Source organism: Rhea americana, unplaced genomic scaffold (genome assembly GCF_003343005.1).
Source record: "Rhea americana isolate MKP2758 unplaced genomic scaffold, rheAme1 scaffold_261, whole genome shotgun sequence".
NCBI lineage: Eukaryota > Metazoa > Chordata > Aves > Rheiformes > Rheidae > Rhea > Rhea americana.
In genome coordinates, this window is record NW_028186381.1 from 814,642 (window position 1) to 838,343 (window position 23,702).

At 46.6% G+C, this 23,702-nt stretch overlaps 1 protein-coding gene across 1 annotated transcript in view; it reads right to left on the minus strand.

Moving 5' to 3' along the window:
• Nucleotides 1-23,702, minus strand: part of LGR6 (leucine rich repeat containing G protein-coupled receptor 6) — a 162,776-nt gene that overhangs the window by 21,107 nt on the left and 117,967 nt on the right. Inside the window, exons 7-11 of the mRNA XM_085307702.1 lie at nucleotides 7,034-7,102; nucleotides 5,416-5,487; nucleotides 4,137-4,208; nucleotides 2,909-2,977; nucleotides 1,856-1,927 (exon numbers count right to left, since the gene is read on the minus strand). Coding sequence (XP_085163828.1) covers nucleotides 1,856-1,927; nucleotides 2,909-2,977; nucleotides 4,137-4,208; nucleotides 5,416-5,487; nucleotides 7,034-7,102 — 354 coding nt within the window. The remainder of the gene's footprint in view (nucleotides 1-1,855; nucleotides 1,928-2,908; nucleotides 2,978-4,136; nucleotides 4,209-5,415; nucleotides 5,488-7,033; nucleotides 7,103-23,702) is intronic.

Here is a 23,702-nt window from a genome sequence, read left to right on the forward strand (position 1 = left end):
AGCAGAACGATGTCAGGTTGACACCAAGCATGAGCTTGGCAAGACTGCCCTGCCCTGGGAGTGCTGGGCTCAGTGCCCATGCACAGGCCAGTTTCACAGCATGCCCACTAGACTCACACCCCTGTGGTGGGTCAGACTCCTGCCTGATCAGCTTGGCAGAGGGCCCAAGATTTTGGAGGTGAAAATGCAGTGTGGGGGGCATCAGTGGATTGAAAGTCAAAACCAAACAGGTTGGGGGGAGCCTGGGGACCCTAAATGCCAAATCTGCTGTCTTAACAGCCACCATGAAAGATCTCTGCAGAAAACCTGTGGCATGATGTGGTCAGTGGGAGACCAGAAATGTGGTGTAAATAATATCACCTATGTTTGGTTGTGTGTGAGCTGTAATGTGACACACTGACACACCACTAGCCTCTGACACACTACCAAGGGGCTGGCAAAGTGAGGGAAAGCAGGGAGGGCAACTGGTATCTCTGTGAGGAGACAGACCAATGAATTTCAAAGACAAAGCTAATGATGTGTCTCAGAAGGCAAGGGAGATGTAAACATGCACAAATATTGGCCCATATAACCTGTCTTCAAACCCTGAAAGCAATGCAATTAATGTCAGTATAATTAACTAGAAAGAAGGAATAAGGTGGGGTGTCCCCATAAAACTCTTCCACAAGGAAGGGGGTAGGGATGGAGTGCAGGCTCTGCTGTGAAGGTTTACATTCTGATAACTTGCAAATATAAATAGAACCTACAGGACCCTACAGCTTTGGCCATTCCAAAGGCTATATTTTGGTGGCAAGTTGTCCATTGAATTGGTCCAGATGTCTAAAACTGAGAGATCTTCCCTACAGGGACAGCTGGAGCCAAAGTTCTGTGATCTGCTAAGTTACTAATTATGTTCTTTTATTTTTATGTTTTTCTCGTGTTTCCAACTTCAGTGATCAAAAATTCACTCCTGTTGCTTTCCTGGAACAAACTTGTTTTCATTTTCAGCTTGCTTGGATAAGGCTAACTGACAAGAGGCAAGCCTACTGCTTGCCCTAAGGCAGCAAACTTGTATAAATCTGGCTCATGGCTCGTTACAGAGGATGTCTTCAACTGAAGACAAAGTTGAGGAGCTCAGAGGGGAGTGCTTCCTGAGAAGATGTAGGAAGCATTTTGGGGGCTGATTTCATCATGTATCATGTTAAAGAAGAAGTACCTATCCCACTCAGCATCATTCAGTGCCTTGCAAAGCAGATGCGGCCAAAGTGATTTAGAGTCTTGGGGCAAAATCCTGTTCTGCCACTGCTGTACCTTTTGAGGAGACATAGGACCTTGCAGCTCTTTATCAGATCAGGCCTGCGCTCTCCTGGGCTGTGCAACAGGATCCTTCCTCCAGAAGACTGCACTTCCTGGAGCTCCAACTGGGGGAGGTCAGCCTTGGAGCAAAGGCTTGTGTGAATCATGATTTACACCTGCCTTTTGCGCAGCACATACCTAGGAGCTGTGAAATGCTGCCATTCTGACCCACTGCCCTTTGTACTCACTCTACCTTACTTTCATGGAGCACACGGTTCCTGGTGACGCAGTGCAAGGAGGAGGCAAATGTGAATTTGTCTCATCACTTACAGTCCTGACCACAGAGCGTCACTCTGGGGCTACACTGGGATGAGGCAAGTAAGTTCAAGAATATACAGAGATCATGGCACTGCCCAAGGTATTGTTTTCTGCACGGGAAAGGTAGCAAGTGCAAGAACATTGGCTCCATAGGATGGTCTTCCATAGCTGGTTCCCTCTCTGGGCTGGACAAGGAACAAGCCCAATTTCTGATGCCATCTTCCCAAAGACCAGGCAGGACAGAGAACCACATGTTACTCACAGGACTCGGAGGCTGGGCAGCTGCTGGCACATCCCTCTGGGAAGTAAATGGATACCTGCCCGGGTCAAGGTCCTAGAGGAGCGGAGGAGAGAGAAGAAATGGTATTGCTGAGAGCCAGCACACAGATTCTGCTACCCCCAAGTCTAACTACCAGCTCCAGTTGCTAGCAAGAGAGACAACATAAATGGGATAGTGAAACACTTGCAGAGAAATGAAAGCTGACTTAGAAATGGAGACTGGGTAAAAGCGGGCAATGTTGTTGGACCTGGCAAAGGGAGTATATTCCTCTAACAAATTCTGGAACATTGCTGAGTACAGAATTCATTGATGTTCCTGGCCACATCTAGCATGGGTAGCACTCTCTCTGCAGCATGCTCTGCTATCTCAAATTTCTATTGTCTAGACTAGTGATTTGCCTGGAGCTTTGGCTGCCTCAGAAACTAGTATATGGGTGCTGGTGCGGATGGTATGGCACGGCCAGGGCACATACCTGGGCTTGGAGCTCAGAAGTGCTCCCAAGCCCTGCAGTCTGAGCACAGCTTGTGGGCCTAGTGCCATGGAGAGGAGAACCATGTGCAGCCAAAAACAGCATGTCCTCTAGGGCTCCCCCTCTCCTGGGTCTGGCAGTGTAAGGATGGGGCCTGACCAGCTCCAGGAGCCCCCAGCCAGGGAAGCAAATTGTTACAAACACAGCAGAGGTTTCTATCCCTGCACTATACTGCCAGTGCTGGTCCTGGGAAGCACTGGGTCTCAACAGATCATGCTGAAACAGTGCACCCAAAGACTTATTCCTTCACAGATGCAGAAGGAAGAGAAGAAAAAAAAAGATTGGAGCACACTCTAACATTACTGAAAGAGCAACTCACAAAGAAGGCTGCTTTCAGGAGGCACAGGAATGAAACTAAGCAGAGAGGTGAGTGACCAGGAAGAGGCAGAGCTGAAGATAATGAACAGAACAGCACTGCAGAAGTTGTTCTCAGTGAAATAGCCTAGACCACCTTGAAGAAGGAACAGCACAGACAGCAGAGTAAAATGGAGAGATTTGCCACTCACAAAACCTCTAGGCTGGTGGTTCCTTTAAGGTCTGGGAATTCTCTGATGTCTGTTGCACCATTGAGTGACCTGCAGAGAAATAAGGGTAACATAAATGCACAGAGGAACTGGAAGTGACTGCAACTGCCCAAGGTCCCAGATCATCTGCTCCCAAATGCCATACTGGCAAATTTGCTTCTGTACACTCAAATGTGGCAAAGGGAGGCCCATGTCCAAAGATGCCACTCCTATGAGTGTGCCATTGCTCACTGGCTGTTGGAGCAAACATCTCACATGCAGCACAGATGCAGTGAACCAGAGTTGGGCCTTTCTATCCAGGAAGACTTGGCAGGCTCAGAGCAGCTGACATTCTTGGCATACTGTCTACACAAATTAAATTAACGAAAAGAAACAATTGCCATGGGGAATGCAAGTGGGGCATCCCACCCAAGCCTCCCAGAGATTTTATATTGGAGCTAAAGAATGCATGTGTATTTGGAGGATTTATTTTATTTGCCTGACTGTGTGTCCCTGCAGAGAGAGGCTGGGTGAGGCTTGTAAAGAGAGAGGTTTTGAGGTTGCCTCTGCCTTAATGCCTACTACTATACTCCAACAGTTTAGCTGAAAAATCAGTCAGGTTAGGCCAATGTGAAGCAACTGTTCTGGTCCAGATGATACCTACCACACGGTAGTGGCCCTGGGGCAGAATTAGGACCGTACATGCAAAGGAAGCACTGTCAGTTCTTCCTGCCCAATCAGATTGTGCCATGGTGGTGGTGTTACAAGGCACAAGTGTTCCTATATTTCTCCTTCCCTTGGAGGAAGGCAGGTCCCTTCAATGCCTTCAGTTTGCTGGGGTATAATGGTTTCTGTGGCAGACCCTGGGGCAGATTGTTTCAGCAGTGAGTAGCATATACAGTGGCACTTGTGAATATGGTCTTTGCTGATGCTGATGTAGACATGGAGACCCTGGAAGCCTCTTCAGGTGCTTGCCAGTTAGGTCAATAGAAGGAAGAATTTTTCCCCTCCAAAATCTCCTTCTCAAAGTTATTCTCCCTCAGCAGAAAACATCTGCAGTGTTTACCCCTTTGCTTGCTGTCTTTAAGGGCTGACTGGAAGAGCAGCATCGTGATCTTTTATTGGCACAATAGCTCTGGGGAGGCGGAAGGGAGAAGGCCACTAAAGTCTCCAGCTCCCAAGGCTTGGAACTTGGTTGTGTTACCTCTGAGGAGCTACTTGATGAACTTACAGGGTGTGTAGCTTTGGCAAGTACTGGAAAGCAGACTGTCCAACAAACTGGATGGGATTGTCATAGAAATGGCTACAAAGGAAATGAGTAACTGGTTAGATTCTCTGTGCATCCCAGAGAAGATGCCATTACAAGCCTTAGAGTATCTAGGAATAAGCTATGTAGGAGATGCTGGCTACCCAGTGAAGAGCTGTACTTTTCCAGATAATCCTAGGCTCTCCCACTAGAAATGTTTTGACTGAACTTTGGTACAAATGATATTTCAAATCCTGCTGCTTTGGGATGGCCATTTAGGGGCCTGATGAACCAAGCAGGCTAGAAAGATGCAAGACCCTTTTTAATCTTGCTACAGACTCTGACCTGCTGGGACATGCCCTGCACTTGACACTTTGTCTAATCTTACACTCTAAAGCACCAGTGTCTTCCCTACTTTTCACAGTCAGTGGAGAGAAATAAACTCTCTTAGGATCCAGCCAACTTTAGAAGTTGAATCACCTCCTAGAAGTATCACTTTCACCAACTGTGAAAGACTGTAGATGGGCAATGGAGACATCAGCATTCTGGATGTGTCCCAACTCCACATGGCACTAAGGATAGTGTCTGAGGAAGATGGGAATGAGGTTGATTTGCTCTGGCTGGAGCAATGACCATTTTCACCCGGTGTTATCATTGCTTTGATGTTGGTATTTCTATAACTTAAGTTCCAGACTAGCCAAGCAGAGCTTTTGTCACTTGTCATGATTGATGCAGGGAAGAACAGTCTAGAATCTCTGGCTATCTCTGTGTCAGAATGGAAATGCACTGGCAGGTCTGCATATCTCTCTGCAGAACTTCATGTACAAAGGTTTGGGGTAGACACACACTGATCTGGGGTGACACTGTCTCTTCTGTCTCTCAGTTCCCAGCACATGCAGCCACTGCTGTAACCAACTAGCAGCATTTCTAAAGACTAGGAAAAAGTACATGCAGACTTCAATCAGATTTTGGAAAATCCTCTGATATGCACAGCAAGATTTCTATGCAGACTACGATTTATTGTTCCTTCTTTGTTATCAGCCTGATACAACAATAGAATTCAGTTGAGGGGAAAGGAGAATCCATGGCAGAAAAGCTAAAGCATACTTGAGAGGGAGCTGATTTCAGCTTACATTAGCATATATATCATGAATATCAAATTGCAATCATTGTGACAACTGTCAGGAATCCCAACCAAAGACATCAGGAAATGCCCCTTTCTGGAGGATATAGTGATTTAGAAAACACTGTTTAATTTTCTTACATTGTTTGAAGAAGGGGATTCCCAACAAATGCATTCTCTGGAATAGCTTTGATGTTGTTGTTATGAAAACTGCTGTTGAGAGAAACAAAAATTTTTGTATTAATGGATTAGAAAGTCTTGGAGACACCTTTATTCCTCAACATTTTAAAAGGCAAAGAGTCTTCAAAACACAGAGGTGATAAAAGGGAAGGCGTATACTCTGTTCTAGCTGTAGCGTCAGCCCAGCAAAGGACAAGATCTCTCCTTGTTTGGCAGGACAAAGTTCTCATTCTGCTACATTTACTCTTTGAACAGTGTGGTGCTCCATAAGCCATTCCACTCAACTCACCAAGATCAAATTTAACACTTATAGGCCAGGGAACTGGAAACACTTACAGGTCAAGGAACTGGAGCAAACAAAACAAATATTTTACATCACCCAGGGATTAAAATATTTGTGGATGGTCTCTTCAATTATAGCTCCACAGCAGTTAATCAGAGTCCAGTCCGCAGTGAAATATTGGCCCTATTGACTTTAAAGAATTTGTAGATCTAGCCATGAAGTTTTTGATTAAGTTTGAGAAAATGGCTACCAGCAAAGTTTCACAGCAGAAGAGAGCTCTGTGGCCACAGTCTGATCTCCTGTATAACAAAGGCCAGAGAACTGCAGGCATAGGATCCTGTATCAAACACCAAGTGTGGGCTCTGGGTGATGACCGGGTCATTTCATCCCAGAACAGTCTGCTTTAGTGGTTAGTCAGGTGGCTGTTTGAAATTTGCCTCTTCTTTAGTGATGTGTATTTCAAGAGCCACCTCAAAGTGGACTGAGGATCTTGATCCCAGCTTGAAAGACAGAGTAAAGATGGTGTCAGATCTGATGTCCTACAAAATAAATTCTTTTAGTAGAAGAAAAAGATAGCATCGGATTTTCTCTGCAGCCTCTCAGAAGCACCAAAGCAACTGCTTTTTTTCCATCCCAGCCTGTCACCAGTGTGACACAGTCTTAAGGTTACAGCTGTCCACAGGGACCGTGGAACTGGACTTGTCTCTGTCTTGGGGATTCCACTTTTGCCAGTGCTAATTTGGACGGTCTCCCATTTTTAGTGTCCCTTAGGCTAGCCAGTTAGAGGACAGCTGGCCCATAAAGCGGTTATAAAATTGTGGGATTCCCTGTTATAAAGTTGTCTATGGGAGATCAAATAGTTCATGCACATCAGAGGAAGTGGCACAGGGCATGCAGAAACCATGACCTTACAATCTCACAGACTAGTCGATGGTTATGGACCTGATCTGAGGAAAGGACATTCTAAGTAGCTTGGGATCAGATGGACTCTGAGCTGGCATCAGATGCCACCAGGTAATAAAGAGCTGAGGAGGAATCTGCTCCAAGCCTTACAGAGGGATCTCCCACTCCCCTCAACCCACCCTAGCCATGGGTGATTGTGTATTAAAGCAGATTAATGCTTTATTAAAGCAGAGGGCGATCAAGAGTTTAAACTGCTTTCATATATACAGTAGAGAGTGCTCAGAAAGACAGATGAAGTCTTGGACTGAGTGTTCTCCCTAGGTCAGAGCACATGCAGATCTTTATTGGTCCTTTGGAGAATGCTTTTAAAAGGGAATAAACAGAAAATCTCACAGCTCCTGTAGTCGACCCAAAGTCCTAATAGCCCCAGGGAATTCCAACAGCTCGTTGTAGTTTAGATCCCTGAAAGACAGAGAAGGGAAAAATATTCATTAACAATCCTGTAGGAACTCAGCTGAGTGTATCTGTGCTTTGAAGGCATGGAAACTTGGTTGTTAAGCAAGAGAGATAGGTTTTTCCTACCACAGTGATCCAGCCACTGCCTGGAAACAAACCCTCACACATTCCTGCAACAGGAATATTCCCTGCTGGGAGCACTGTCAGGCAAGAGCCAGCTCAAGCATGGTTGCTGTGGGGTTGCTGCTGTCTGGACCCCTTCAGCAGAACCCCTCAGTGCCCAGAGCTGTGCCTTGCTGTTGGTTCACATCTTCAAAAAGTGCCCTGCCCCTCTCTCAGAGACACCCTTGGATGCTATACTATGAGTAGTTTTTCTCAGAGCCAAAATGGGATGTTACAAAAACCAAGAAACAAAAGAGCAGCTTCAATTCTGTGTGCCCTGCAAAAGAGCTGTGTCTCTGCTTCCCTTGCCCTGAGATGCAGAGGGCAGCAGGGACTTGCAGAGCAGAGGGACTCATCCTAGGGACAGAATGCTTGACTATGCTGCCAATGGGATGTGCTGTGCCTGGGACCAGTGGGAAGAGCAGACTCTAGGAAGGCTCTTACTCTGATGACTGAGAAATAGTGAGCAAAAGATGGAAGTGATGTGGAGGAGGAATTGACACTGCTGAGTGTTAAGTTTAATTTGCAATTTAACAAATTAAGTAAAATATAATACATTTAATATAGTCAGTTGTAGTGACAAGTGCAGAGTCTACCTACTCTAACTAGACATCTGTGCCTGAATAAGCCTCAYGGATTATATTTCTTTTCTCCAAGGATGGGCTAGTATCTCTGGAAAATGATTTTTTGAGCTATGAGGCAGTGCTGACATGCATGGAAGGAACAGCCCTCTGAAGGTGATGATCCTGTTGATGACTAGAGGGAGCTCAGGGAGACTGACTGAGCTTTGGATGTGTAACACTCCTTATCTAGCCTGTCTAATACCATCCTTGGAGAGGTGATTCCAGCTGCAGTGGTACCGTTTGACCCCATCCTGTCCATCCCACAGATTAAGGCAATAAAGTCTGAATAGCATGTGACTGCTTCCTACTTGCATGAAACTCACTGGGTTTTAAGTGATAGATACTTTGGAACATGAGGGTAATTACTGGCTCCTGGAGATTACTGTATAATTACACTTAATGGACCTCAATGTAATTGCTATGTAACCTGGACTGTGGTTTACAGAGCAGAAATAACCATTCATTTACACAGCAATGAGCTGCTGTCCAATTACCTTGTAATTCTCAACCTCTGGGCCAAGGCATGGTAATTATGTTATGATCTTTCTTGACCCCTTTCTCTCTGGTAATTACCTAGTCCCTCTCCTTTACTAGTGTCCATACATGGAAATGTCTCCACAGCACTATCTTAGCTTTGCCCTTGATGAATATTTACCCAGTAAATCACCCCAGATAGTCTCCCCAAATGGCTCTTCCCTTGGGTCTTTCTGGACTCTGTGTCTATGATTCACTTCATATCTTTCCTCCGGCCCTGTCCCCTACTTGGTCATTCCCCAGTAAATGTTCTCTAGGACATGGCCTGACTGGGTTTTATCTTGTGGGGGAGAGGCAGGCCCTGCTCTGGCACAATCTGTCTCCTCACACCAAAAGCTCTTTTCTCTCCTCCTATTACAGAGGGAGTCTGGATGCCTACATTGTAAGTGTAGATTTGGGAAAATGAATCCTGCTCCTATAGTACATATACTTCATATGAAAGGATTTGGAAAGGGTCCAGATAGCCTAATAAATCCGAATGCTGGCAATCAGCAGGAGAGGATCAAAGGCCCGGGGACAAGGCCACAAGCTCTGCCTCCCAATCTAGTCCAACCGGCAATGTGATGGCAGATTTCCAGTGCACAAAAAAGCTGCTTCTTGTGTCCTCAAGGACTAAGAGTGAAACAGGTGTGACAAATCCCCTCCTCTAGCCAGCTCACATATATTAAATATGAGAGATCCCCTCCTTTATAAACAAGCTTGATTTGATGCACTTAGTTTTGATATAGGTCCAAGTGGATCAGGGATCTTTCTGAGTCTTCTCTGCTTGAGTCCAAAATGAGCTATCTAAGAAGAAATAATCTGACATGTGACTGCTGCTGCTTCTCACTATTTGCAAGGTGCATATAGCTCGTTGTCTGCGATTTGTATGTTCTTAGCCAATTTCTCTCTATGGTACCTGCTGAGCAGCCATCACTGTCATGTCCGAGTGCTTCACAATTATATATATGCACTGAGAGAAGACAGGGCAAGACTACTGTGGTGCACAGTCTCTGAATTAAAGCTCAAAGATGCAAAGAGGTAGATTTTTAAAGAGAAAGAGTGATTAAAAGCGCAGATAGTACACTATTGTGCTTTTTGAAAATTTCAGTCAAATCCTGAAAACCTTTAGATCGTTGCACTGAATAAAATCAGAGGGAATTAACAACCTAAGCTCTGTTTCTCACAGATCTCTCTATGCGTRTAAGGTGTTTAATATCTTTGAAAATATCACCCTACAGTCTCTTTCCAAGGTTAGAATGAGACTTCACAGCAGAACAGGAAGTTGCAGAGGTCATTCAAGGCTGGATGTGGGGAGCTGTGTGGTTTTTCTTCCCCTTGTAAAGCTTTCTGTAACATAAATGCAGGTGCTGGTGCAACACTGTGTGATCAGTGACCAGTCCTGGAGAACAGGCGGTGTGAGACCATCCCTGTGCAACACTACTCACTGTAGTCGTGTCACTGACGCCATGGGAAGCTCTCTATGATGGCCCAGGGAGTGAATTTCTCCTCAGCGATACTCAACATGTTCGTGAGCAGCCAACAGATGGAAAATATTGCCCAATAAAGATGAGACTTGGCTCACCTGTGATTCACTAACAGAAAAAGTGATCTTAGATCTGTAACCAATACTATTTACAAGGAATAATTCAACATGCTGTAATATTTGTTCCTGTCTTTCTCTAAAAATGCATTTCCTTTCCAGCTTGCTTTTCTTCCAGGCAGTCTGTTCTTTCATCAGCAGATGAACATGTTGTTTGTACTTCACTGTGTGTGCAAGTATGTACAGGAACTGTTCTTCCTGAATGAACATACACCTTTTCCCAGCCCTGGCAGCATCTCTGGGCCTCCCTCCCCCTCTGTAATAAACAGATACAAAGAGCATTGTGTTCAGCAGATCCCTCTGGGTAAAAAAGCCATCTCTGACTTCTGGCATATAGTAGACTTGTTGGAAAGTGGAAATGCAACCAGGTGTAGTCATACTACTTCAGTCTGGTTGCCAGTAACCCCAATCCTTTTAGGAGAGACAATGGGCTTATGCTGCCAATGCTTCCTGGTTATCAGTGAGGTGAGTCTCCCTCATGGAAAATAAACTCAATTGTGTTCATTAGCAGCTCCCCTAAGTGTTGCTAGCAGCTGCCTGCTCTCGATCTATGTGCCATTCAAACTGCCCTGACTTGCCTCCAAGGCAGCCTTGTGCCAAGCCCTGCTGGTTTCAGAGAGTTCATCTAGTTTGGAGAGGCTGAAAGAAGCCTGCACCCAATGTTCCCCAGGCCTAAGCTCTTCCCTCAGTGGGGCAGCCCTCCCCAAAAGCCAGTTCCAAGACCACACATATGGATGGCTTCCCTACACCTTCTCCTCCTTCCTCAGAGCTCAAGGGAGGCCTTGGTCCAAGGAATGACTGAGAAATGCCTGCTAAGCTTCACCAAGTGGGAGCCTGTGGCAGTGGCAAGCTCCACAGGACCAGGATGCTTCTGGTCATTTTGTGAAATTCAGTCCTCAGATCTTTTTGCAGATACCTAAGATCAGCAAGGCTACATCAGTCCCAGATACCACTCCTTTCTGCTTGCTGTCCCACCACTAGTTTTGGCAATTTTTGGCTGGTCCCAACTCCATACTCTGACACTTTTCCACAACTTCCATCTTTCCTACGACACAAGCAAAGCTGCAAAAAGCCAAACTTACCACCAGGTGACACTATCCATACTGGGCTGCTCTGGCATAGCTCGGCTGGCCTCATAAAACTGTATATAAGGGGAAAAAGTAGGTCCATGCCATAATCGAGAGAGTTTTGCCCATTACCAAAGGCTTTTGGAAGCAAAATCACTCACAGAATCATAGAATCTGTAAGGTTGGAAGGGACCTCTGGAGATCATCTAGTCCAACACCCCCCCCCCCCGGCTCAAGCAGGGTCACCTACAGCATATTAGACAGAATTGCATCCAGGCGGGCTTTGAATATCTCCAGAGAAGGAGACTCCACAACCTCTCTGGGCAACCTCTTCCAGTGCTCTGTCATTCTCACAGGGAAGAAATTCCTCCTCACATTCAGGCAGAACTTCCTGTGGTTCGATTTTTGCCCATTGCCTCTTGTCCTGTCACACGGCACTATGGAAAAGAGTTTGTCCCCGGTCCCTTGACACCCTCCCTTCAGGTACTTATAGACATTGATAAGATTCCCCCTCAGTCTTCTCTTCTGCAGGCTAAAGGCACCCAGCTCTCACAGCTGTTCTTCATAGGGCAGGTGCTCCAGCCCTCTGGTCGTCTTTGTAGCCCTACGCTGGACTCTCTCCAGTAGCTCCATGTCTCTCTTGTACTTTTCCTTTGTTTTCCTTAGTTGTGCTCCAAGTTACCAGCTTTAGGCTTTACAGTGGGATGTTGAAAGGACCCTGGTCTGGTCTTTTAGATAAAATGAAAACCCCCTAAAGGTCACACAGTCTGCCTAAGACAGAATGAACTGGGTGGCTTTCCATTGTTGTTATTTCTAGAGTGAGCCTATAGCTTCATTTGGAAGATCTTAAACAACTCTGTTGTTTATTTAGAAATAAAAGTAAATTGACATCAAAGGCACAGTTATTTTGGGTTTTAACTGCCAGAGTGATTTGAAGCTGACAACACGAAGCCTGGAACTATTAATATCTTCAATTGGGCCAAAAGGAGAGGAGGAGGGGAAAGAGTCTCAGGTCAATTTTCTGCCTGCTAGGGACTATTAGTGGTTCCACACAGGAAGCCAAAAAAGAATTATGTAGTACTGTAAATTCTTCCATAAGCCACAAAACACCACAAATTTGCAGCTAATAAACCTGAAGATGCAATAAGATTAGAAGGTGGAGATGGGACATTTACTAACTGTTTCAGTCCCACTGCAAACTCCTGCCGGTAGTTTGAGATGTCACTCTGATGCCCTGGAGGGAGCCTTCCAACAGCCTCTGATAAGGACTTGCATTTCTACCTGTCCCTTGCTGGCATCTAACCAAGCTGCCAGTAAATTTAACTACCACTACTCCTCGTTGTGCTGGTTACTGTGGCCAAATCAAGCACTGGGAATGATTTAATTGGTAGTCTGAAAGCTCAAGGGGCTGTTATGACCTTTTAGTTTGACTTCTTGCCCAACACCGGCCAGACAGCTTTACCCAGATGCCTTATATCAAAGCTTGGCTTGTGGTTGAGCCTGAGCTGGGAACAATTGTCTGGCTAGTCCATAGTACAAAAAGGAAGTAAAAATGGGATGCTTAGGAAGCTGGCCACGCTTGGCTGACTCCTGCACCTTTGGCTGATTCTACCGTGTGACAGAGGACGTTTAAGRTTGTCATGATGCCCTGCACTGGCCCCCTGTGCCACTTCTCCACCCCATGTTATAAGCCTCCAGGGTGGATTTTGAAGTGTTTTAAAGGGTATTTAGGTGCCCTTGGTATTTAGTTTCCCTGATAGGTGTCTGATGTATTGATGGCACTACTGTAAAGGATTAGAGGATATGAATCCTTCCTGTTGTGCCTACACATCTCTGGAAACTCAGGCCAGCTTTCTTTTTAAGACCTGGTTGCTGGATCCAGTGAATGATCACTGTGGACTCCTCTAGCACAGGTCACTGAACCCACAGTAGACCACAGCTGCTTTTGATATCTGTGACCAGAGACTGAGTTGACCTGGGAAGGTTTACTAAACCTAATAAGCTGTAGGTAATGTTAATAGTTAGGTGCTGTATTTCTGTTGCATAGCATCAGTGCAAACTCTATTCTCCTGGTAGTGATTAACACACGCAGCAAGCATGTGCCCTTCCCCAGGACAGTTTGGATGATGAGACATAGCAAGTGCATGTAATAAGTGAAAGGAGGGAAGGGGAACATGAAAGGACCCAGAATACATATCTGACTCCTAGCCAGGTTGGAGCTGTGTGACCGCAGAATCATAGATTCTGTAAGGTTGGAAGGGACCTCTGGAGATCATCTAGTCCAACCCCCCTGCTCAAGCAGGGTCACCTACAGCATCTTAGACAGGGTTGTATCCAGGCGGGCTTTGAATATCTCCAGAGAAGAAGACTCCACAACCTCTCTGGGCAACCTCTTCCAGTGCTCCATCATTCTCACAGGGAAGAAATTCCTCCTCACATTCAGGTGGAACTTCCTTTGGTTCGATTTTTACGCATTGCCTCTTGTCCTGTCACATGGCACTACGGAAAAGAGTTTGTCCCCAGCCCCTTGACACCCTCCCTTCAGGTACTTATAGACATTGATAAGATTCCCCCTCAGTCTTCTCTTCTGCAGGCTAAAGACACCCAGCTCTCACAGACGTTCCTCATAAGGCAGATGCTCCAGCCCTCTGATCTTCTTCGTAGCCCTGCGCTGGACTCTCTCCAGTAGCTCCATGTCTCTCTTGTACTGGGGAGCCCAGAACTGGATGCAGTACTCGAGATAAGGCCTCAGCAGGGCTGCGTAGAGGGGCAAGATCACCTCCCTCAACCTGCTGGCAACAGTCTTCCCGATGCACCTGAGGAGACCATTGGCCTTCCTGGCCACAAGGGCACATTGCTGGCTCATGGTCAATTTGTCATCCACCCACCAGCACTCCCAGGTCCTTCTCTGCAGAGCTGCTCTCCAGAAGGTCGGYCCCCAGCTTGTACTGGTGCCTAGGGTTATTCTTCCCTAGGTGCAGGACTCTGCACTTGCCCTTGTTGAACCTCAGGAGGTTCCTCTCCACCCAGCTCTCCAGCCTGTCCAGGTCTCTTTGAACGGCAGCACAGCCCTTAGGTGTGTCAGCCACTCCTCCCTGCTTGGTACCATCTGCAAATTTGCTGAAGACGCACTCTGTCCGTTCGTCAGGCCATTGATGAAGAAATTGAGCAGGATGGGACCCAGTACTGAGCCCTGGGGGACACCGCTAGCCACAGTCCTCCAACTAGACTCCACACTACTGATGACAACTCTCTGACCATCGTACTCCGTCTCCAAATGGAGATAGATATGAGAGTAATGTATATGCGTGCACAAGTCCCTTTATAGGCAAGGGAAAGAAGTGACCTCTTCATTTTCTACAGTCAATATTTTTACTTGGGTTACTGAATTTTGTTTTGGAAACGCTCATTTTCACAAATTGTAAGAAGAACCCAGGTAACTGGTCTGGCAGAGTTCATCAGTGTCCCAAAGGGGCAGAGATGTGCCCTCACACCATGGGAAGGTTGTCAGATCCTAATGGTGTCTAATTTCTGCCAGCAGCAAGTAGTAATCTCTGTACAAGTATTCATTCTGATGGCCTTGCCTAGAAACATCCCAGCCTTCACTTTTACAGTGCTGGATCATTTTACAGAGTTTATGTAGCACAGAAAGGTCTATTGCTGGGGGAGGGAAGCCTGTCTGTAGGCCCTGCCTTGTATGTCTGCAGCTGCCAGTCCTTCCTCACACAGCTCTGTTCCCCATTTAAAAATGCAGCAGTGCCCAGAATGTGTCTGTTCCAACCAGTATTTCTGTCTGTTCTCTARTTGATGAAGGTACTGAATTAAATATGTTTTCAATTCCATTTGATTTATTTAACAACGTTGAAGTAAGCCTTTGAGAGTGGGATCTCACTGGGGGGTCCTGGGAGTATAAGCACTGCCATGCGCATATCATTTACAAGACACAAAAGGAATTGACCACAAAACTGAGCAGTGGGGATCTCAGTCGTTTGGATGCACAAACAATAACCATAGAGCTAATGACTCAGGCAGGAGAGGCATGGAGAAGTCTGCTGCAGTTTGCCATGCAGGGGAAGGCAGACTTGCAAACCTGACCTACAGGTCTACCTGAACTGAGCTGTGGGAAGGAAGCTGGGGACCTGCATCTACCATGTAGGTGCACAAATTGGCAGTGGTCTGCACCAAGCTGTCCACAGCATCCTGGGCACATCCTGCTGGCAGAGCAGGGCACAGAGTGGGTGCAAGTGGAGGGAAGTGGGCAGAGCTTATGCCCATCTGCACATCCATGGTGAAAACATGTCTGCCTATTATTTTTTTGCTGTCTGCAATATACTTTCCTCCCTTTCACAGGCAATTCACTCTTACTTGTTTCTAGAAGCAGGTTTCCTTTCTCCAGCATGGGCATCTGTACTGACTCAGCTGCTCTGTGAAAGGCAGCACTGAGGCTATGTCTGAGTGGGGCTGGGAATAGGCTTCAAGGAAGATGAAGCACAAGGAGGCAGAAGAATTGAAGTCCTCTGAGAAGTCACAGCAAGCGTGTCTGGAGACCAAAGGGGTGGTAGTTTGGGGAGATTCAATGCTGTCTGTCATTGCAAGATCAGTGACTTCAGGATGGGGGAAACCAGACTGGAGAGCTGACAGGGTGCAAGAGAGGATAAAGTGAGGACTAAGTGAGGAAAATGAGGGATCAGCAATGGAGAATAAACTCAGAGTACTAGGAAAGCGTTGAGGCTTACGGCTGGGCCACAACCCATGGAAAAACAGTTTCTCCAGAATGACCATTTTTTATCTCAACTGCTTCTTTCTCTCTTTTTCTAATCTTCTGAAATACCACATCTGCCTGGGATCAGGTTCAGCTAAAGGAAGGTTTGCTCAGACCTTGGTCAGGAGGGACATGACCAGTTCAGAACCTGAGTTGTATAACTGGGTTCTGCTCTCAGGAGAGTAGATGCAGCTAACTGGGATCAACTGGCCCATGGAGACCACAGAATAGAACTGTCTGGTCCCAGTGCTATTGGGTAGTGGCTAGTGCATCTGCCAATGCAGATTTAAAGAAAGCTTTCCCTGTTCCTTGGGAACATCACCTCCGTTTACTTGATGGAGTGTGACACACACTTTAGAGTTCTGTTCTTGGTCCAGATGCAGTGAACTAATGTGATAGGATCCCTGATGTGTGGTCCATCTCTCCAACAACCTTTGTTTCTCCATCCTCTGAATCTGGATTCTGAGGTTTCTGCTAAAGTCCCCTTCCTCCTCTGGGAGGGTGGGATTGCCGAGCCAAGCTGCCTCTGACACTGGATGCATGAGCTGCCCGGGGACCACACTACCATGCCACAGGACTGGAGCATCAGGCCTCTGATGAGGGAGCACAGCAGCTCAGGGCCGCAAATGGGACATCCTCAGAGGATAAGCTACTCAGGGTATTGTATAGGCTGGGATTGGAGTCATGAGACTGCATAAAAATTTTCAAATAGGTATCATAGCGAGGTATCATTTGGCAGACAGGTGTCCAAGAGAACAACAAGGCCTACCTAGTCCTAAAAGGGTTAAACAATCCTTGTGTAAACTGTGGTAGAGATATTTTCCATTTCCTTCCTCCTGCCTTCATTGCCTGAGGTGTACTTTATATTAATTTTTTGGCCTCCCATAGAAAATCCAACTCTCTGGAGGAGTCAGTAGGTTCTAGCTTTGCTCTGCATTTATAGACTCAGCTAATTACCCAGATAATAGGGCAGCGCACTGTGAAAGTCTGTGGTAAGGGCATTTCCTGTGAGGCAAGGTTAGGCAGATAAAATGCCTGGAGCCAGAGGGTTTTGGATTCAGCCCTTCTGGGAGACGTTTTTAATTTATGAGCGCTATTTTTTAAAATAATTTAAAAGGTTTTTAAATGAATGAAGATTTCTTCCTTCCAGATGATTTATCTCCTTTGTCTGACTAGCAGAGTTGCTGGCAGGAGCAAAGATGAGGAGAACAAAGTTAGAAAGATAGGGAACAGTGAGGTCATCTCAGGTGAAGGGCTTGAAGATAGACTGCAGGGTATTTCTAACCAATTCCTCCTTCATGTCCATATCAGAAATAGGCCGCAGATGCCCAAACAGCCAGAAGAGCAGCTCTCTGGGGGCAGATCACCCTCTCCGGTGTGGATGAGGAGCTGTTACTTCACCCATAGCCTGGAGAACTTCAGTATTCTGGGCTGGGCCTGAGAAGCAGCAGTTTATTTCCTGTCCCAGCCTCTGCACTAGGAGCCACCTTGCCAGCTCAGCCTTGCGTCAGGATGGGGAGAAAGGAAGCCTCTGAGACATGCTTCTCTCTGTCAACATCAGCTTGGGCAAAGAGGGTCTTTTCTGGGTGTGTGTCTTTGGGCAGGGAAGAAACTTGACTCGGATTTTTGGTTCAGGCCCTTGCTCTATACATATGGAAGGACCTGGGAGTGCTGATGGATAACAAATTGACTATGAGCCAGCAATGTGCCCTTGTGGCCAGGAAGGCCAATGGTCTCCTCAGGTGCATCGGGAAGACTGTTGCCAGCAGGTTGAGGGAGGTGATCTTGCCCCTCTACGCAGCCCTGCTGAGGCCTCATCTCAAGTGCTGCATCCAGTTCTAGGCTCCCCAGAAGAAGAGAGACATGGAGCTACTGGAGAGAGTCCAGTGTAGGGCTACAAAGAAGATCAGAGGGCTGGAGCACCTGCCCTATGAGGAACGTCTGTGAGAGCTGGGCCTGTGTAGCCTGCAGAAGAGAAGACTGAGGGGGGCGGATCTTATCAATGTGTATGAGTACCTGAAAGGAGGATGTCAGGGGGCCGGGAACAAACTCTTTCAGTAGTGCCATGTGACAGGACAAGAGGCAATGCGTAAAAATCGAACCAAAGGAAGTTCCACCTGAATGTGAGGAGGAATTTCTTCCCTGTGAGAGTGACAGAGCACTGGAAGAGGTTGCCCAGAGAGGTTGTGGAGTCTCCTCTGGAGATATTCAAAGCCCGCCTGGATACAACCCTGTCTAAGATGCTGTAGGTGACCCTGCTTGAGCAGGGGCGTTGGACTAGATGATCTCCAGAGGTCCCTTCCAACCTTACAGATTCTATGATTCTATGGTTCTATGACTCAGCCACTGGGATGACCATGGCTCTTATTTTTCTATTTCTCCCTAGGTTTCCTTGCCTCAGAGAATCTGTAGTAACTCAAAAATGAAACTGAAGTAACTAAAAAATGAGCCCTGAGCAAATGTCAAGGGCCAGCTCCATGGCCTCCATACTGGGGGACCTGAAGTGTTCAGTGCGAACCTCCTTCATGGAGGGCCTTTCACTTCAGGGACAAAATCAGCCCTTGAGCCTTGCTGCAGCAAAAATCAAGACCGCACAGGGACAAATGCCAAAGCATACCTGAAGCCGCAATTTGCTTGGATGGGATGCTCAACGGGAACTGGGAGCTGAGGAGCCCATATTCACATCACAGTGCTCACTCCAGTGACCCTCACCCTGCTGGGCGGGCTGGGGTGCCGCTTGGTAGTGCCAGCTTGTGTTCACCTGGCAGTGATTCGAGATCATAGACCTACCGGAGCCACTGCTCTGCTCCCCACCTACCTGATTAGTGTATCAGAAGCCCTAACAACTTGCCTAAACAGGTTTCCTAACTACGTGTGTATGGCAGCCAGTGCTCAGGGCCACAATACCTGCTCTCACTGCTTGGGCAAAACAGTCTTGATAGGATAAAAAACACTTTCTTTTTCTCTGCAAAGCTGAGGAATCAGCTTCAAGCCTAGGGGTGTTTTCAGTGAGGGGTGTCTTTTTCAGTGAAAGACAGAATGATCCATGCAGAAACCTCTCTGCCTCTTTGGCTGCCCTCTTGATATGCTGCCTGTGGTTTGTGCTGCTTTGCCACAGGGACACCAGGCAAAGCTGAGGACTTCCTAACATCAGTAAAACTGGAAAGTGCTGAACATTGGTTTATATGTGCTGGTGCATGGAGCTAGGGACTCAGGGGCCAGCTCTGAAATTCAGCTTTTGTGTTTAGCTTCCCTCTCCATGGCTATCTGTAAAGCACTGGAGATGTATTCATGTGTGTATATACATATATTTATACACACACGCTCTCTCTCTATATGTATGTATATATACACACACACACACACACATATACGTACACATACATAGATATATTTGCATATATGTATTTCTGGATTCTCAGGTCACCTACCCCTTCCATCCCTCCACCTTGCAGAGAACAGTGACTTGAGGTTGGGCTGTCTGGTGGTGCTTGCACATCCACCTTCTTTCCAGATCTGGTCCATGAAACATTTATGTTCTGGGAAAGCAGATGGCTAACTAGTATTATCACAATCTATACAGCCAGGTCAAAGTCAGGTACTGTGTTGTGTGGAGAAACTAGGGTAGTTTTGATGTAATTATTCATCAGTCTTGGCCTTTAGGTTGTGCCTAGACTGGCTGCAAAGATTAAGAACCTTAGGAAACTGGTCAGCTTTTCAGGCTAAAGTAGTAAACAAAACTGGGCACAAGATCAGAGTCACTGTGGAAATTCCTGGAAATTCCTTCTGTGAGAAATATTGTTCTCATTCACTGCTGGGGAACTCAGTTCCCTCACTAGCATCCTTCAGGTCTTTGGGTGGCATTTTCCCTGGCTACTGTTCTGAAGACAAAGCATCTTCTCCTCTGTCACAGTGCCTCCAGCCCTGAGCGTACAAAGTCTGAATTTTTCCAAGAATCTACCTCTTTCCTTCAGTGATCCTCCTAGCTGCAATTGATTCCTCTATACTGGCAACTTTTCTAAAAATATTTTCTACCTGCCAAGCCAATGCTATAGAACAGATATAATCTGATTCTCTCCCTCCCCTCCCACCTTGCATTGCTAAAGATTGAGAGATTAAGGCCAAAATAATCAGGAAATATAAAAGTTAAGGTTCTTCCATACAAACGGCAGGAAGTTGCTTATGCTGCCTAATGTTTTATAGCTCACGTTAAATGGCCTAAAGAGTAATATATTACTGAGCAAGTTTTACAAGGCAAAACAGGAACAGCAAAGCGACATGAAAAGCTCTGTGGTGGGAATCTCAGCTTTTGCATGCCTTATTTCTTATAAAGATTGTGCTTTTCTCTCACTTTATTATTATTTTTTCTCCTTCATTTCACTTCCCTCTCCTTACCCAAAGCCCCTCTCTCCCTCCAGGGTTGCCCCCAGCCCACTACACCATGCAGTCTGCAGTGCTCCCCTTGCCCAGAGAGCAACTTGCTGGTGGATCTTCCCTTCTAGGCATTCCTGTGGATTATGATTGTTTGTAGGTTCCTTGGTCACCCTAAGGCTTTAAAACTTACTGTGCTCTTTGTGCTGTATGCACTGGACCTACTAGGAAGAAGCCACATGCATGCAGTGGGCCCAAGAGCCATGTTCATTAGGTAGATGCAGCTTGCCAGAGCCAACTGCCACTGGCTTTGCTCTAGCACCTTCTGGAAAAGAGTCTTATGGGCAAGAGCTTACAACCTATATAAAGGATCTCTTATCTAAGGGGCTACAGAAAATGTCACATAAGGACATTTACACTCTGTGATTTATCCTATGTATTTGGGAGATGGCTAAGAAGTGGCTGATATCACCCAGTTTGACCATCTAAGGCCTCGTTTCATGACTTGGCCGTGCTTGGGGTTTCTTCCCACATCCCTGCAGGTTGCTCTGTGTGATCTCTCCCACAGGTTTATGGGAACAGATGAGGGAAACACACTAATTTTCAAGGCTGTTTTGAAACTCTATTGAGAATTTGGCCAGAGCTGCTCTGACTTAATTCCAGCCTGCCTGCCTAGGTTTTCTACCCAGGAGGAGTAAGCTGGGGGGCTGGTGAACAGCCAGATCTTTCCCTGACATTTTCTTTGAGCTGCTTTCTCCAAAGCCTGGTGAGTATTGCACATTCAGTGCTTTCTCCCTGCCCCTCACACACCCATCTCATCACTATATGCAGCATGGAAAATACAGAACTGCTCTTGCTGTGTACCTGATACATACTGCTGCTCACTTGTGCACAGTAGCTGCAGGTCAATGAAGAGGAAAGATGAAGTCTTTCACATGTTCTCTTCACCCTTTACTAGATTAACTGATCTTTAAAAATATCAAGCCATCCCCATGAACAGAGATGTTCCATCATAATTTGCTTTTGCAGAAATGATAGGGTCTGGTGTAGGTGTCTGTTGTGATTGTGCCTAGGCAGCTTGCACATTGCTGAGGCCTGCACAGAGCAGTGGGTGCTGTTTACCCTATAAGTGCTGGCTGCATTTGTGAAATAGGAGTTTTCCTCTCTGTCTGCATAGGAGGAGAAACATTTCTTGCAGGGGAGCAGGGGATTCTGCATCTGAACTTCCCAGGCTTCTCTGAAAACCCCCAAACAAATTTTCCCTTCCAAGTTCTACAATTCTTCAACTATTGTGCCTGGTTTATGATCACCGTCTTACCACGAATTCTCATTTTAGGAACCTTGGAGAAGTGTCTATCTTTACCAAGTCTTACCGTCTCACTGCCTTCCAGGAGGTAATGCCCACAGGGTAACTGAGAGCACAGTTTGACTTGCACAAGCCAGGAAAATGTGCTAAGTGCTGTCAACAGAATGTAATCATAATCTGATTTAAAGGGTATGTATGAGAAACTGTAGCAGTCTCCACATGCATGGGAGCTGAGAGCTGGTAGGTAGAGTGCAGGTCTAGCAGCCTGACTTGGTTCATGCAGCCAAATGCTTAGCTTTTTTTTTTTTTTTTTTTTTTTTTTTTTAAGGTCACAGAGATTGGTGATTGGCCATCTTTTGTGCAGCAGGGTAGATGAGTAGTGGAGGTCAAGATGAGGGAGCTGGCTCCTCTTGAGGAGCAAAGTGTTCCTCAGAGAGCAATGATGTGAATTACTGGCTGATCTGGAGGTGAGAATTAGATTCTCAGGCCAAAAGGAACAAAAGGCATCTCTCTCTCTCTAGACAACATTCCTTCAGTGTGATCAGACAGTGAGGAGGGTCTGGAAAATCATAGAATCATAGAATTGGTAAGGTTGGAAGGGACCTCTGGAGGTCATCTAGTCCAATCCCCTGCTCAAGCAGGGTCACCTAGAGCATCTTAGACAGGATTGCAGCAACAAGGACTCCCCGCCCTGCCTTGCTGAAGCCCAGACTTGAACCAGGGACCCGTAGATCTTCAGTCTAGCTCTCTTCTAGCTGAGAGAAGTCTCCCACAGCACTGTCCTTGCCTCTGCAGGCAACTTGGAAAGGAAGGGGGGCCTGTGTGATGCTCACATGTGCATGTCAGGGCTATTAGAGTCTGGATATAAGTGTTGAGTAATGGAGTCAGGCAGAAACCTGCTCTTCCTGATCTGCAGAGGCAGGGCTTGCATTGCTGCAGGCCTGCAGGAGTATGGGAAGACCCTGTCCCTACAGTGCTTTGCAGGCTATGAGCCCTGTCCCTTCAGGACAACATACAGCAGTTCTATGCTTGGGAACAGTGCTTGTGAGAAGGATGTTGAGCATAAGAGCAGGAAACACTGAGCTCCCTCCACTTTGAGGGAGCATTTTGGAGCTAGGGAAAACAGCATTCAAAAGGGGGTATCTCAGATAGGAAACAAAAAGTAAATGCATCACTAGAGCAGAAGTCGAGGGGGAGATGGAAAATGAGCATTCAGTGCAAGTGTCCAGGGAAGCCAGATGCTCTCTCAGGGCAGCAGAAACCCTTTAGTCTTTCCAGCCACCTCGGCTGCAGACTGCTGTGTTGCTGCATGGTCTCTATGAACTACATCCCAGACAGGGCTTTTCTCTAACAAGGAATCCACCACTTCCTCCTGCAATGCGCCTTTCTTTATACTGCCTGCATGCAATCACTCTGACCTCATGTATTTGCCTGTGGCCACCAAAAACTCTTGAGGAAAAGGCCAATCTGACATAGTGACAGGGGGAGATCTGTAGGTCATCAGAAGTGACCATCCCCGCCTCCTTTTCTGCACCATCCACAGCCTCCTGCCTGGCACAGTTTAACCTCTCCATAGCTGAGCCCTTCTGGGTGGCCCCAGGATTTGTCAGTTTAAAAGTAAGAGACAATGCATTTCACGAGCCTGCCCCTGAGGAGTGTGTCTAGGAACCAAGAACTTGCCTGCTGCTTCCAGTCTCACCCGATCACTGTGTTCTGGCACTGTGCTTAGCACAGAAAGACCCCGTCTCCCTAAAAGGTACTTGAATGCTGGGAGGTRTCACCTCTCTTTTTGATATGACCCAGGCCCCGTTGCTCTTCTTGTCAAGGAGTGTGGGCCTTCCTGTGACCCTAAGGCCTGCACAGAGGGATGTGTTTCTGCACAGCTGAGAACAACACATGCCTCTTTCAGTCTTTCAGGGCCTTGATTTATTTGCCTGTTTATGTTTTCTCCTCGACCAGTGCATGGCAGATGATACCCAAGCAACTCACACTACAACCAAAGACATTGTGTGTGCAAGGTAAGGCCTTCAGATTTAAGTCATTCTAAATTAAGAGTCACCTCTTAATTGCTGCTAATGAAATTATGTCCTTGAGGAGAGTTTACTCCTGTGTCCCATTTTCCACACGGCCTTCTGATAGAATGCCTACCCAGCAGTGCCAAGAATTGTGTCATGCTGCAAGGCACAGACGAAGCCAGCT